The 16,636-nt window shown below is 45.0% G+C and overlaps 1 protein-coding gene across 1 annotated transcript; it reads left to right on the forward strand.

Moving 5' to 3' along the window:
* The first annotated feature begins 14,552 nt into the window (after nt 1–14,552).
* On the forward strand, nt 14,553–16,219 carry GPR139 (G protein-coupled receptor 139). Its single transcript, XM_085302301.1, has one exon. The coding sequence runs from the start codon at nt 14,596–14,598 to the stop codon at nt 15,568–15,570; it is 975 nt and encodes a 324-aa protein (XP_085158427.1). The 5' UTR covers nt 14,553–14,595; the 3' UTR covers nt 15,571–16,219.
* The last annotated feature ends 417 nt before the right edge of the window (nt 16,220–16,636 follow it).

Raw genomic sequence — 16,636 nt, forward strand, 5'->3', positions numbered from 1 at the left:
TTCCATTCCCTGCCGCAGGTGCAGCCGCTTCCCCGCGCGGGCGCTGCGAGCTCGACACGCGGAAGTCGCGGTCGCGAGTGGAGTTTCTGTTGCGATCGGTTTGCCCGCTGGAAGACGAAGTAGCGCCGGGGCCGGCCGGGCGCGGGCTCTGTGCCCGCCGCGCGGCTCCGCCGGGGCGGGCGGCAGCGTGGCGGCGGCTCTGCCCGAGGAGCCCCCCGTGCGAGGCGCTGGCCCGGCCGGGGAGGCGGCTGGCCCGGGAGCCTTCCCCGCCGCGCCGGAGCSGCTCGGTGTCGGGAAGCGCGGCCGGGGGCTGCGCGCAGCGTTCGCCCTCCGCTCGCCGAGTGCAGGTAGGAGCCTTGGAAGGAGGCGCCCAGCGCTCAGGCAGCAGCCTCCAGGCTGGGCAAGCGCCAGCCAAATTCCCTACCTGGAAAGGGGAGAGGGGCAGCCCAGAGATGCTGGGGAAAGCAGGGAGCGAGAAGAGCAAAAGAGACCCCAAACGGGAAGGAAGGGGAGTTTTGGGCCGGGGCGCAGACACCCGCGAGGCGCCTTGCCGGCACACCGGAGCRTCACGCCGGCAGCCTCGTCCGGGCCTCGGCGGGGGATTGGGCAGCCTTTCCTCCCGGAGGGGCTCTCCGAGGGGGTCGGGGTGGCAGGGGGGGCTGCAGGGCGCTGCCCGCGCCGCCCCCCTCTGCGGCTGCCGCGGGGGCTTCAGCAGGCAGAGCCACCGGCCCGCGCAGGGGCAGGTCGCGGCTCGCGCCCGGCCTCGAACCTCCCGCCTCGCGGCAATCGCAGCGCTCCCGAGGACAGGGAGAACGGGCTGGGGAAAAGTTGGAGCAGTCCGACTTGTTCAGCTGAATCTGTATTCTGAGGATGCAGCACAGGAGCTTGGTTGCATTTATGTATAACTGTGGCTGCACACTTAAAGTGTCATATAAATGGCAAGCAGCAGTGATAGTTAATAGGTCAACAATTTCTGGATGTTTTGTTCACCTTAATTCCTTTGGCTTAGAAAACAATAWTCTTCAAGCAATTAATTAATAGAAAAAAAAATTAATCAGAGAACCCTGTCTCTCAGCAGAACATATGCAATTACCACTCTGCATATGAATTGATGTTCTTTGTGTTATTCTTTTTCCCCTCTCTGGTTTATAATTAAATTTTGAAGATTGGCTAACAGCTCAGAGAACTGGAAAGTTAAGCCTGTTTTTACCCACCGAACATGCAGGGCATAGGCAARTGTCTTTGAGTATCAGCCCTGACCCAGGATGCCCAGCAGCATCATTGAGTATCGGCCCTGACCTGAGAGGACCCAACCACAGGGATGGAAAGGTAGTTTTCTGTTCACTGGGGCTGCTTACATCTCCAAAGTAATAATAGGCTCCAATTTCAATGTCTGTTCTCCAGGAACTGACCAAGACCCTCTCAAGATTATCCAGGGAAGAAGTTGTTATGAAGGAGTCTGTGGCTAAGTTTGCCTCTATGTCTCTGACACAAGGGAAAGTCTTACATGTACAGGCAAGAAAAATCAGTTAATGAACGAGGGTTCTGTACATACTTGTACTTGTTCCCTAAGGACACTACATTGTAATTACAGACCTAACACTGTCACTCTAAGAACATGGTTAAAATTGGTGCACGATCCAAATTAGCAATGGTGACATGCATTTCTCAAGAGATCAGACATCCGTYTGATTACAGTAATGGCACCAACAACAGTGCTCGACAGGACTAGCCAAAACATTTGGTGGTGTAACACTGCTGAGTTCAGTAGATTTRCCTCAGGTGTTAATTTGTGTCAGATTGTTCAGTGCTTGTTATCTGAGGATAACATTGGCACTAGCACCTGAAAACACCGTTCATGCACAGTATGTTGAGTAAATGCAATAGTATGGGAAAGTGTAGTGGATGGGAAGTTTCTGACTCTCATTCTGAGACTGCACAGAGATGAGAGCAAGATGATAGGTTTTAGGGGAAGACTCACAGAGTCAGGCTTTATCAAGCATGTGGTACAGAGTGCAAACAGTGTTAGAAAGATTTCCTTATGTTTTAATTTGACATTGCTTTTCAGTTTTATGTTAGAAAATTGTAAAGGTAACATCTATCTGTTAGACAAAGAGCTCTAAAGTCTGTGGGATCTGAGTAATTAGCTTTGTGTGATGCAAAAAAAWGTGAAAGAAACATCATCTAGGATCTATCCTCAAATGCAGCATTAGCACAATGTTTTGTTGAAATGAAAATGGTTAACTCCTTGCCACGAATCTTAGAAGACTGATGAGAGGGGAAAACAGTTAAATGTTTTTGCCTTTTCTGCTCTTGTGTCTAAAGGAAATTTTCACTAACTCAACAACTCCACTTTGAGGCCAAGTTGTGCCAGGCCTGATTGTGTATGCAGAGAAAGCATCATTTCCCCTCGCTTGTATAACACAGGCATCTGAGCAGAATCTTTTCGCAGCAGTGACTCTTTCTCCTTCCCGGTTCAACCAGACTCCAGAAAGTCTGAAAAAGTCAGGGAGGAAAGAGAGAAAAGAGCTCTCTCTACCCTTTCACTGAAACAGCAGCAGTAGACACAGCCTGTACCCTACAAGCAGGGCAATGACAGCTGAAGCACTGCACCATAACCTCACCTCAGTCAGATATTGCAGGCCAGGGTGGCTACAATCTCCTCCAGACATAACTGTGCCTTATGCTCAGCTGAGGCATGAGGTTTCTTTTTTTTCCCTCTATATATAAAGCTGACAAGAGAGAGATTGTTTTCTGAAATGTCTTTCTGTGAGTTAGTCCTTTGGAGTTCAGATGTGCCAATTCCCATTTGGAGAGGTGGCCCACAAGCGTTTAGTCCCACAGGCAGGAGCAATGGGGTGTCCAGGGAGCAGGCTACGCGGGACAGAATAAGAAACTGCATGTGCATCTGTGAGGAGCAGAGGGAGGGAGCAGCACTAGAAGTGGGATCGTACTCTCAGCATCTGACAGTTAGAGGTGGGTTCTGAAATTTCTGCAGTCCCTACTCTGCCATYCCTGTACTCAGCCTTTTTCTGTCAGTTGGAGAGGACTTCTAAAGCATCTCCAGTTAGCTAAGGGGTAAGAGAGGGGTGCAGGAAGGCTTAATGGAAGCATTTCTTGATTTATCAAGAGAAAATGTCGGAGAAAAGGTGTTGTTGGATGAGAGGGAGGAAAGAAATTGCTCTGATTCAAAGAAGGGGCTGGTACAGTGAGGAAGCAAAGAGCAACAAGGCTCCCAAGTTATCAACTCCCAGTCTGTTTCTTTTTCAGAGAGCTGCATAAGCAGCTGCACCAAAGAGCTCCTGTTGTGGTAGCGCCACCAAACACAGCTAGGAAGGTCAGGTACAGAAGCTGTAGTGCTCACTGCAGAGAGCTGGCTTTGACCCTGATTTCTGCCTTATCAGAAGATGCAGCAGCAACGTCATGTATACAATCACCTTCCCCTTTTAGGGGTATAGCGTACTGCTGCTAAAAGGAAAAAGTGTCAGCGTTTCCTAGGCCTTGGCCTGACCTGGTCTATGCTTCCAGCGGCAGTGCTAAGAAAGCGAATAAAATCTGGCTTTCTTATTTGCTTGATCTCTGGTTTCACTTTGCTCCTCAGGCAGCCTAGGAAGTGTCTCAGCTTGAGGGATGACCACATACCAGTGAGAAAAAGTAAAGGCACATACTCAGCACCCCTACAGCAGCCCTCTAGCAGATAAAGCTCACACAGATGCCCCAGAGAAATACCACTCCAAACGGGTGGTTTTCAGAGCCAGTTTAAGGGTCCACAAGTTTACTTCTACTCATGTTTTGGGCTTCTGCTTAAAAACAAACAAAACAAACAAACAMACACACACAAACACAGATTCAGGACTCCATAGGCTTGGGAAAGAGGCCTGGGCACGCTTGGCAGATGGGTGTTTCCAGTGGAGGGTGTGAATAGACAGCTTTTGTGTCAGACCTGCTGCTGAACAAGGTGTCACRGAGGTGGGGGCAAGCCATAGCRTTCAAACCCCAGCCATATGTGGAGCATACTCAGTGGGCTCCATGCAGCGAGAAGGAAGCAACAGTCCTTGTCTAGAAGAGCATGTAAGCTCAGTAGGTTGCCCAACCTTTCAAACACAGTAGGCCTCATACTTCTTTTTACCCTCAAGGGAGGGTTACATGATCTGAGCCTTCTTCTATCAAGTGACAGACCAACTGTCCTCACACAGCAAACCTGGCGTGTAACACTTGCACTCTGTCTGTAAGAACTGCCATGTAGCCACAGGCAAAATGAAATGATGGAGGACAAGGTCCTCTTCCCTCAAGAGATGGCAGCTGGGAGCTGGCTTCTGCCACTGCCAGAGCAATTCACATAGCCTGCAGCCTTCTCCCCATGTGCTTCTTAGAGTGAGCTATTCAGAGAGGTGTGCAAGCCAAGGTAGTTGTCCTGGCAGAGCACGTACTGCCAAGTGGGATGCAGGCTGAGCATCCCTGATCTAAGAGGACAACACTATACATAGACGGGGTAAGAGACTTTCAGTCTGTTCACAGCTTTTGTATGCATTGCACAAGTACATGCAAAAGATGTGGGTATTGTCCAAGTCATTGTTAGCCGGCTGATTTCTAGGAGAATTTGAAGGAGGAGGAAGAGGCAGACAAAGAGGACTGGAGGAGAGAATGGACAGTTTTTACAGAAGACTGCAGCAAGGAGAGGTGATGGAGATGGTTGTGGGAGAAGCTTTTGAATCATCCCTCCAGGCTGTTACCACTGGCAGGAGGGAATGCATAGGAGTCAATAGTAGCAAAGCTTTACCAGATGGTGAGGCTAAGGGCAAGAAATATGAAATGATGTGAACTTGTAAGTAAAGGAAAAGAAGGTGGAAATGGGGTAGCAGTGTACAAGGAACAAGTGTGTTCACAGCCCAGCTTTCTTCCCTCTGCTCCTTGGTGGTGTAGAGGAAACAAGACCTGAAGAGCTTTAGTGTCTTTGCAAYCTCTCTGCTTACAGCCATGACCTTGTTAGTGTGACAAGTGGGAAGGGGGACAAGTAGCAATTTTTGTTGATTCACATGGCAAGTAATACCCAGTAAATACCAAAGCAGGGAATAGGTAGGTGTACATACTGCACACTTGTTCAGAAGTGTCTGACCTATTTTGGATTCCTACCATCTACTGCATAGCATATTCTTCTCCAACCAYGATAAAGGTTTCTGATTAAAGAGAGCTTTTTCAACACCTGAATAAATCATAGTGTAGCCTGCCTCATAACATCACACCTGAACAACAGAAGTACTGAAGGAAATTCTGAACATAYGAGCAAGAGAATTGTTACATGCAGAGTTAAGACCTTGAAAAAACAGCATACTTAGGCCCTTGTCCATTAGATAAAGTTCACACAATAAATAAGCTCTGAACTCATCTGAGGCTTGATTCAGCCTCCATGCTTTCTTTAAGAAAATATGAATTGGACCCAAAGCCAGTACATTGCAACCTGCTTAGAGGAGGACAAATCATTTGGCAGAACTTGTGACTTGTGCAAGAGTAAGAGTAGAATTGGCAGATGACTAGCTCAGCTAACAGAGCTATTGAAGGGTACTGCAGCACACTGTAGCACTAGTGGACAGAGAGGAACAAAACTGCTACTAACACGCTTAAAATGAGTCACTTTCTATTGTAAAATGAATGCTTTTTCTTTAAGGAAAGAAAAAACTTTGTGTAAAAATGATAGATTCATTACAATGTTCCTGCACAGAAACAGTGACAGCAAGGCATGCATATGGGAGCTGTTTAGTTTTTGTCAGTACATCTGGAGAATGTGTCTGTTAAGGCCCTGCAGCCTGAAAGGAAGCGTATGGCAGAACCCATGCTAATGCAGAAGAGGACTTGATTATGCATGTGTGAAAGCCACTGCAGAGCACAAGTGCTAACTTTGGTCTGGTTCTACTAGATCAGTAGGAAACAACACTGGCAGGGCTGTAATGATAACGAGGTGCAATATTTGGAAGGTTCARTAGACTATGAAGTGCACAACCTTGTATGGCAGGCTGCTAAAATGGATTGGGAAGGAAAAGCTCCAAAGGAGATTTTTCTTTGAAATGACAAYGATACAAAAGAGAGAGCACAGTCAGTTTTCACGGTAGGTGGGAAATGCGGAGCCCCCAGGAGTTGTTAAGAAGTCAGGCCATTCAAAAGCACTAGGCAGTCTAATATCCTGCTGTTCTTCATCTACCCCATTACTCAGTTCTCTCCTCCTCCTCCCTTTCCACGCCCCTCAGTAAAACAGGGGTGACTCAGCAGTGAGAAGCCAGAAGGAGCAAGTCTTCATCCGCATGTGTCGAAACAATTTACCATCAGGCAAACAAACAAAATGGGGAGATTTCCTGACCTGATGCTCTCTCTGCGGTCACATACTCAGGTGCAAAACAATCCCTGGCCACAAAAGCTTTTGTCTTCTGTTTCAGGTGGTCTTTCCTAACCCTTAATCTGTTTTCCCACTAACTTTAAGATACAAGAAAGGGAAACAAAGCCACAATAACTCCTTAGGCACAGGAGACCTTGCACACAATTCCACTTTCATTCCACAAAGATGCAAACATATGTAAGAATCCTAAAACCCAAAGTRTGGAGCACTGTCTGTGCCGTTTCTGGGAGAGATGTGACTGGAAGAGACTGTAATTCTCTTGGGTTGCCTCCCAGGATGTTGGTTTGGCTGTGCAGAGGACAAAGGAACGAATGAAGGAGAGGCAATCGAGCAGGACCAGGATTAGCAGTACAGAAGAGGACCAGAAGGAGTTTTATCCCTTTGTCTGTGGAAAAGAAGTCTCCCTGTTAACACGCTGAACACATTTTCTTCACTGAAATTGTTCTTTTTGCATCATCTGAAACACAGAGTCCCTGGAACATACACTCACTTACCTTCACCATCGTTATAGTCGTATGGTGCAYGGGCTGTATGGATCATTCCACTAGAGGTTGCTTTTGGTTTCAAGTAAAATTACTTCAGTTAGTTACTTCAAACCGGGATGTTTCAGACCCTTGTTGATACCAGTTATGTTTCATTCAGTATCCAGACTGCCACATTGAAAAAGGACAGATGTCTAGTGTGGATATTCTTAGTTGGGGAAACAAAGCCAAATCCTGATGCTTTTATGTAGTCTGTAATTTGCTCCCTATTGTGTAAAATTGGCATCCTCTCATGAGAAAGCTTGACCATGGGATTTGCAAGCATGAACTCTAGCTAATGCTTTAGAGAGACAAAAGACTTTGTTTAGCAAATCCACAATCAAAGGCAAAATCCTCTTAATTATTCATGTTTAGTAAAGGATTCACGCTATTGCCCTTATGAAATCATGTCTTGCCTCCATCATAGCCGTTCTRTCAAATGTCTTCAGTACTCACCTTGGTGCTTTGACCGTCAGTGTTAAAGGGGAAGAACGATTTTGTCATCCTCAAGCTCTGGTTATTCAAGATGTCTTAAACTTTCCTGAGCATGAGTCCCTACAGACACCTGCCAAATGAGACATCTGGATCACCTTGAAAACCTCAGTCTGTCCAGAGATGTTGGATGAATGATAAAATCTCTTTTTTGATTTCTGTGTTATTTTGTAGATTGTCTTTTTGCCTCCCAACACTGATTTCTAATGAAAAGCTTTATTGCTCTGGTAGCAAGGTGTGAGGCACGGGTACGTCTAAGGGAGGCATGTCCAGAAGTCTTGATAGGCTTTCTGCATTGCAGGCCCAAGTGAAGAAGAGGTGTATCCATGTCTATCCTGTCTCGGTATTCATCTGACTTCTATAAAAATGCACAGAGACGTAACACCTCTTAAGACTTATTTCTGTTCATGTTTCTGTATGTGCTTGAAGACTGCATTAAAAGCCAGCCTTTTGAAATAAAATATACAAATATACTTTTGCAGTGTGGTAAGGTGTACTAGAATTACATTTATTGTTACAGAGCTAAAAACGAAGAGAACAGCCTTATTGGTGCCCTCTTCTGTTTTTTTTTCCTGGAACCTTACAGCTGTCTCACTGTGGTCACCTGTAAACACAGAGAAAAGGGAAGGAACGTTCCCCCAAAATAGCCTTGGCGAGATTGTACCTCTTGGGAAGAGCTTATGGTGCTGCTCTGGAGGCTGCAGTGAAAAACAYAGCATGGAAGTCATGTTCTCGATCAAAGAAGGTCAGATGAATTAAGGGCAGACCCCTCACATACGTGAGCAGGGGAAAGACAGTGAGAGGAGAATCAGATCCCTGTTATATTCATTCACGTGCCCACCGGTCAGTATGGACTGGACCCTCTGCTTGGTCTTAGTCTAGTGTTCCTTCTGGGCAGTTTTCATATTGCAAAAATAGCCCTGTTTTGTGAAGAATATGAAAAAAAGCCTACTCCAACTGTCAAGGAAAACCAGAAGCAAGTGCAATGTAATTACACCTGTCTGCCAGACAAGTTACTGCACTTCGCAGGCAGCCCTGAGTGGTTGGCAAGGCAGAAAATGAATACGGGCCATCGGTTTCTCCACAGTAATACTGTATCTGTGTCCTTGAACAGCTGAGGAAGTGCTTTGGCTTGGTTAAAACCTTCCCCTGGCCTCAATGACCCAATTACGGCCAGTACCAGCCACTGAGAAGAGCGCACCATTCACAGTGTTCTTCCAGAGGTGCCTCAGCTAATAACTGCTGTCAATGAGAAAAATGACCCCGAAGGCCAGATCTCGTCGTCAGGCTCCAGCCTGCGACGCCCGAGCGCAGGCTTGCGCCCKGCAAGCCGTTACAGCCGCAGTCTCCCATGCGTAAAGGGGAGTTTAGGTCATCCTAGGCAGCACGGTAGAAGTTTAATGGTTCCCTACCTCCCGTTTCCCCTTTTACCCTCAGATTGTATATAGCCAGTCAGTGCACGTGGATTCCTACGTGTAAATCACCCGGGAGCCTTTCTACAAAGCGTGAAGCCTCCTCCAGTTGCAGTCTTGCATCCAGTCATGCTACAGCTTTTGTGCTGCTCATTTTTGGGGCTTAGATCTCCACGTGGCCTCGGCCTGGCTCAGGCTCTGGGCTGCTGTGCGCACCAAGAGGCGATGGGCGCGCTGGGRGGTGCCGTGCTGCGCGCCGGCAGCGCAGGTCGACTGCTCTGCCCTCCCAGGGGTGAGCGGGTGGGTGCCCCTCCGGTGATGCTTGAAGAACCGAGCCACAAATAAAACTGTCTTTTAAATCAGTTCTCACAGAAACTCTCAGAGAAGGGAAAACTTGTATTCCACTAATAATATTCTGCAAAATAGCTCTTTACACTTGGCAAGTGTTTAAGAAAGGATCTCAAGATATTATAATGAGAGAAGAACAAATTACATTTGCCACAAACAGGCAGAGAGCTCCTAAAGGTCGTTCCCATTTGCTGCTGCATTGAGTTTGACCTAGATGGCTGTAAGAGGAAAAAAAATGGAACTGCCTCATCTTCTTTAATGCCAAATAGCATCCACGTGTCATTTTAAAAGACCATCTAACCTGCTCTAACCAACATCATTAATAGACAGCTGTTTACTTTGCCACAGCATTTGTTTTATAAAATGTTTTCTATTATGTAGCATCTGTGAGAAATCACCAGTTGTCATCAGTTTCTCCAGAGCGCACTCGCACAAAGCATAAAAGCCATGGTGATCTCAAATCTGGTAACTATTGGCAAATGACTGTATTAGTAACCRCAGTCAGATTTGACCACTGAACATGGTACATGTTTACATTTTAATATTGCCTGCTAGTTTAGAGRAAATCATCTACTCCCATCAAGCGCRAACATTCCTTTTTAGCATATATTTTTACTGTATTGTACTTACAGTTGCTGGATTTCTAAATCTATGAAGGCCCTGTATCTAAAGTATTTTTAAAGCAATTTAAAGTTTCATGTTCGTAAACAATCTCTCTACTATGTTATAGTCAGGTGACTAATGCATGGCCTGTAAAGTAGTTTTATGCATTGCACAATAGTTCTTAGGGATCCTAGCAACAACTGTATTTGGTAAAAGGTGTCCATTATATTCAGTGACCTAATGTTTATCACACTCAGTAAGCAACACTCACGGCTACTTCATTTAGCTAGTTTATGATACTGAACTACTGAACCACACAGTGTGCCTTATTCACAACRCAGCAGTACTACCACTTACGTTATAAAGGCTATTTCACTGCAGAGTCTGCAGCGTACATGCAAAATGCTCTCAGTAATAAAAAAAAAAAGAAAAAAACACCACCTTCTTGTTTAGACTCATACAATTGCTCCTGTTCAAGCTCACATGCAGTGATAATAGGCAATGGAAGGAGTTCTKTAAATCCCCACAAAGGCCATAGTTAGATACTATTTAAGCTATGATTGTAATCCAAAAACCAAGACGCTGGGGAATACATCGTGCCTTTAGGTCAGAGGCACTGCTTTTGAGAGGCATGGATGACATTTCTGAAGGCAGAAGGGAAGAACATTTCATTGCCCTTTGCCGGGGCACAGAGTCCATTTGCCTGTGCTCCCTGGTGCGTTCTCCCTTTTCCCTGAGGCCTGGTGCACTGCTAAGCTTGCAGAGATGAAGGAGACACAGCCTTTTGGGGGGAAATCGTTGTGCTTAGCTCCTGAGCCCCATCAGGCTCCTGTCTTCTGGAGCTGTCATCAAGGTCTCATGCCAGCTGCCCAGGCTCTGCAGGAGACCCAGCAAACCTTGAAGAACTTGGCATGGGAAACAAAATCAAATCCACCAAGAACTAAGGTCACTACTAAAGGATGAACCCTCTCAGATACCTAGGCCTCCAAACACATGAATTTCAGTACTGCAGCCTGTACCTGGGAGCTGATAAAGTTGGAGATGTCAAAGGAGAGATGTAGTAGCCTCCAAGGGCAAAGCCTGACTGAGTTAGAAGGGCGCCCTATTCAGCTGCAGTCCCACAGTGAATGAACTAAAGACCTGGAGCTGAAAGAACAAATGCCCAATAAAGAAAAATGTTCTCCTGGAGACCAGCAGTATTTGGATATCAGAGGCAACAGAACCTCATGATTGAAGGGGAAGAACTGAGACTGCCTTTTCTTACAGTTGTTTCTCATAATCTGCCAGTGGCATCTCTTGAGGCTTCAGCCAGGTAGTCCCTAATCAAGCCTCAGTTCTCAACCAGATATTTATAAACTCAGAATACTGCACTGCAGCAAGCAATGCTGGCATAAATTCCCTGTCATCCCCTAATCCACTCCCAACACAGCGATCCATTTTTTTCAAATTCAAAAGATCTTAACTAGATTCRTACCTAGAAAAAACACAGCAAGAAATAGGCAATCTAAGCGCACTGATCTGTCCAGCAGTTGTAGCTGCACATAAATTATAGTAGAGACGGATATTTTTATAGCTCCATCATCATCATCCTTGCCATACTCCCCACCTGGACTACAATATTAGTGTAAGAAACAGGTTAAAAAGCATTGAAAGGTGGTAAATGCTTTTCCTTCCCCTTTCAGCCCCAGTAGGTCATTTTTGCCCAAGGAGAGCTCTCTGGGCCCTGAGACTAGGCATCTAGGAGCCCTTGTCACGACGGCACAAGGATGCGGAGACTTGCATGGAACAGCCTTCTCGCGCATGTCCCATTTTGCTGAGCATTAGACATCGTCTGAGGACACACCAAGGAATAACTTAATGCTGGCTAGGAAATGAGTGAAGGACTGAAAGAAATTTATCCATAGCTGCTTGTTAGTCTGCCCGTACAGCCTGCAGCAGGAAAAATATTCCCAAACTCTTGTGCTAAGATACTGTCATACTGGCAGCTTTCTGCTGTACCCCAGTATGTATCTGTTTTCACTAAGTAAATGATATTACTATATTTCATATCATCCAGGCAGCAAAGCCCTAATGTGATTCCAGGGAAGGCATTTCCAATACAAGATACTGTAACCCTTGCAGAAAAATTGGATAGAGCTTGCATGTACTCTGTCAGATCAATTTTCTAATCCGGCTTACCAAGCAAAGTTAGCTGGCATTAGAGGAATAACTYGCACTTCAATACAGGCTGGTAATGCTCTTGCTAGAAACCCTGAGAAAGGGAGGAGGGAAGTACAGAGAAAGGGACTGCTCGTAAATCTGCTCCTTTAGACAAAAAAGGAGAGGGGGATTTTGAACCAAACAACAGTACCACCAGGATGGGCAGAAGGGATGGAGAACATGGAGGGTGTAGCTGCTGGTATGCCTGGGTGTGATGCAGATTCATCATCATCTTTAAAGCTCCCCTAGAATTGAGGCCAAAATCTCTAGCAGGGGCCAGCATCCCCAGACAACCCCCCCTCCTCACTGCATGCTTGCCCCAGCTGTTGCTGCTGGAGTGAATCAGATCCAAAGAATTTGAAGAGAAGATGAACGCCATGGGTCACATCCAACATGCGAGAAGCCAAGCCATTCAGCCCGGCTGGCCAAAACCAACAGTGACTGCACAGCTGTGTTAAATGTTCCAGCTCCAGGATTTCCTTGACAGTACATCACTCACTGTACYTCTAGGGCTCATCAGCAGGCACAGCAGAGGCATTTCGTAAGCAAGTAAGTGAAAAATGACACAGCACTTCTAAGTATATCACCTCCAGGTCCCCTCTAAGCTGAAACTGATGCAATTCCACTCAYGTTAACAGAAGGCAGAATCAGGAAAATTCCTCTAAAGGCGATTTGAGACAATACTGTTGGAAAAAATACACTTTTCTATATACAGGAGGATTCAGTAAGTTGATTGTCATGTTTAGTTTTYCTCCAAGATACAAAATTAAAAAATTCAGTTAATACAAAAATAGGTGACACTTACGAGGGCTATTACTCAGGCCAGTCATTCTGCTGCAGTTCATATCCCTGAGAGCAGAAATTCTGCTCCCAGAAAGCAGGCTTGAAAGGCATTTATGAACAAGGAGATTTCCTCCAGTAGTGAGTAAAACATTAAATAATACACATTTTCAGTGATAGGGTGTATGTCCTAGSTCACTACTACTTTAATGCCAGTAATTTCCTCTCTAATTTAAAGGAAACCTTACAATTATTTTTGATTTGATTTGGAAAATCCATCAAAGCTGGCAGAAACATTTGAAGCACTAGATGCACAGAACATTTRCAAAAAATGTCACATACAAATATTTGACAGTCTGTTATACAGTAAACCAGATCTTTGATTTTTAACTGCTATTTCAGGTATTCTAGCCAACTGATTCAAACTTCTAATGAGAACAATCTAACCTATCTTATTCCAGCCATATTTCTACTAGGAACAATAGAATTTTTTTCCTGAGTTAAGCTATATGGTAAATTGTAGAACAAGTTAAATTAGGCTAAACCTTGACCCTTCAGGAAGGCTCTTGAGGACTGCTAGGGCTGTTCGTAGCCACYGTGGGGAACTCTCTCAGTCTGGGATTGCAGGATCGAGCCCTTGTACAACATCCTTTAGAGCCCTGGTTCAACCAGCTGGTAATGCGCRTTCTTAAGTTGAATTTAGAAGACCAAAACAAAATGGACAGTGAGAATAGCAGAGACAAGACAAGACAGAAACAATACTTTAGCCATTTACCACTTATTAAASTGTAATGCAACACTTCCAGGCATAGTTTAGGTGATGGGTTTGTACCCATGGCCAGAGTTGCAAGCAAAGGGGTTTTCAGGAAATTCAAGGATGTTAACAGTTTTGCTGAATCAGAACATCCATCATATCTAATTTGACAAGCCACATTTCCTTAAAGGCTTGCTGGCAGCACTCCTGGGGAAAAATCCCTTGCAGTTGGAGAAGGACCTGCTTCTAAACAGCAGCCCTGCATAAACAAGCAGTTCTTCATGGAGCAAGTGCTTCTAGTGGTAGGAACAGAGATAGTTCTCCAGAGTCAGAAAGAGGAAAGCGAGTCAAACAGGCAGGACTAATTACAGGAGCCCCATTCTGGGCATATCTGAAAATTCCATAGACTTCCAAGAAGCACATCCAGCTCTCCGTAAGATCCGAGAACGCTGTCTTCCCAGGAAGYCCTTCTCTGGGCTGGGATCCCACTTAGTAAAGAGAAAATTACCTAATCCAGACCACTTTGATTTCAGCTTTTTTTAGCTGCAGTTCAAAATTAAAACACGCAGGYACCACAAGCTCGGACAGGGAACAAAACTTCTCCAAATCCCATCTCACCCTTCTCTCTCATTTGTCACTGAGACAGAAAAGCGAAAAAAAGTAAAGAGGAAAATAAGGAGGTGGGGGGCATGGGAGGTATTCAGGTTTCCCTCAAATTTATTTTTTTCTTATTAAAAGYATACACATGAAAATAAGACCATTTCCTATCAAAATTGAGGGCAGTAGCTCTTCTGTACATCTGCTCTGAGGAGATGGCAAAGGGTTGCCAGAAGCTGCAYAACCCCATATGTCTGGATTCGAGGACCTGACTTCCTCTCTACCCCCAGTTCTGGTGCGCAGGGGCCCTGGTTGACAGCATATCCCATAGCTAGGAGCAGGGCCACATACTCCTCTCAGTACAAGAGCTTCTTTGAGGGACCCAGCTCCAGTGTTTCCCTTTCGGTTTCTTGTACTCTGTTAGAGGAAATCAYGTTGCCAAGTGCTTGAAAAGTGCTTGAAAAGGAGCTGCTGCTCCGAACAAATGCTCAGAGAAAGCCGATGTTACATCTTAATGACCTGTGTGTTTCTGTCTCCACAGCAAACATCTTGACAGTCATCATCCTTTCCCAGCTCGTTGCTCGCAGGCAGAAGTCCTCCTATAACTATCTTCTAGCTCTAGCTGCTGCTGACATCCTGGTTCTGTTCTTCATTGTCTTTGTTGACTTTCTCATGGAAGACTTTATCTTAAACAAACAGATGCCTCAGGTACTGGACAAAATAATCGAGGTCTTGGAATTTTCTTCCATCCATACCTCCATTTGGATTACTGTTCCATTAACAATTGATAGGTATATAGCCGTGTGCCATCCGCTGAAGTATCACACAGTCTCCTACCCGGCTCGTACTCGAAAGGTCATTGTAAGTGTCTATATCACCTGCTTTTTGACCAGCATTCCCTACTACTGGTGGCCCAACATTTGGATTGAAGACTACATAAGCACATCAATGCATCATGTCCTCATTTGGATCCACTGCTTTACTGTTTACTTAGTGCCCTGCTCCATCTTCTTCATTCTGAATTCTATCATTGTGTACAAGCTGCGGCGAAAGAGCAATTTCCGACTGCGAGGGTACTCCACAGGGAAAACAACAGCCATTTTGTTTACTATAACTTCTATTTTTGCCATACTTTGGGCACCAAGAATAATCATGATACTGTATCACCTCTATGTATCGCCTATAAACAACAGCTGGGTGGTACATATTGTGTCGGACATTGCCAATATGCTAGCATTGCTGAACACTGCAATTAATTTCTTCCTCTACTGTTTTATTAGCAAAAGGTTTCGCACAATGGCAGCTGCCACACTGAAGGCCTTCTTTAAGTGTCAAAAGCAACCTGTGCAATTCTATACAAACCATAACTTTTCAATAACAAGCAGCCCTTGGATTTCCCCTGCCAATTCTCATTGCATCAAAATGCTTGTTTACCAGTATGATAAGAATGGAAAGCCTATAAAAATATCACCATGAAAAGGGCAACTGTTGGAGTTTCTGGGTGCAATTACTTTTCAAGTGGTTACATCTTCAGGATGTAATTTGCTGAAATGGCTGTTTTAAAGAGTGGTCATTTTATTTCATTTCCTGAGGAGACTAAGGGCAGATCAGACTGTTAGAAGGGAATGGGAGCACTTGATTTTAGAAGCAAAAGTGAGAAGGCAGGTGCCTCCGTCTCTTACACAGCATTTTGAATATGCTTCAGAGTTCAAGTCTTAGTGTTCAGTCACACTCAAATGTTTTGGATTCAAGCACCAGTGCAGTCCAGAGTCATTAGAGGAGGGAAGCCACAGCAGTGTTTAATTACAACCACTTAAAAGACCAAAAACTGAAACAGAAAAATCGTACTTGACCATGTTCATTATTTACAGAGTAAACAGATGCTTTTATGTACTGTGGAAGGTGCCATTTCTGTTGTGTGCACTTGCTGAAAATTATCCTGTTTCTGACATGAAATATTACCACACAGAGACTGCTGTCAAGAGCTTTCTGCAGCAGGCAGTCTATAAGACACTGGAACTGAGACAAGACCTTTTTGGCTCATTTGAACAAGGCTCAAGGACTGATATTTTACCTGTTATAGCCTTGGCATGGAAAGCAATCCTGCAAGCTGCCAATATTTATATATTTTAAGCTGTTAGTTATCTAAGATTGAGACCAAGACAGGGGAGCTTGAGGGAGGCAGGGAGGTTTCTAGAGCCAAGAACAAAAGCAACATATTTTCCCAGCCATTTCAATTATGGTGTCTAAAGACTTTCAAGTGTGAGGCCAAGTCCTGCCCCACTGAACCTAGTCCTGTGAGCTTTGGAGTGATTACAGCCTTCAGATCCCTTCTTAATCAGTAAAGATACTCAGTCACCCCACATGTTCCAGCCTTTAGGAAATATTTGTAAAAAAAMCCCTCAACCTAAGATTTTCTCCTGACAGATTATGCCATTCTATAGCAGATTTGACATTTAGTTGATAAAAAGCTATTTGTGAAGGAAACACATTAAATACCCAACAACAGCAAAAACATTGACCATCTTGAACCAAGCCTTTT

Source organism: Rhea americana, unplaced genomic scaffold (assembly GCF_003343005.1).
Source record: "Rhea americana isolate MKP2758 unplaced genomic scaffold, rheAme1 scaffold_10, whole genome shotgun sequence".
In the NCBI taxonomy this organism is placed as follows: Eukaryota; Metazoa; Chordata; class Aves; order Rheiformes; family Rheidae; genus Rhea; species Rhea americana.

Excerpts from the sequence above, each read along its gene's own strand:
- GPR139 (XM_085302301.1), top strand. The coding sequence starts at position 14,596 with ATGTTACATCTTAATGACCTGTGTGTTTCTGTCTCCACAGCAAACATC.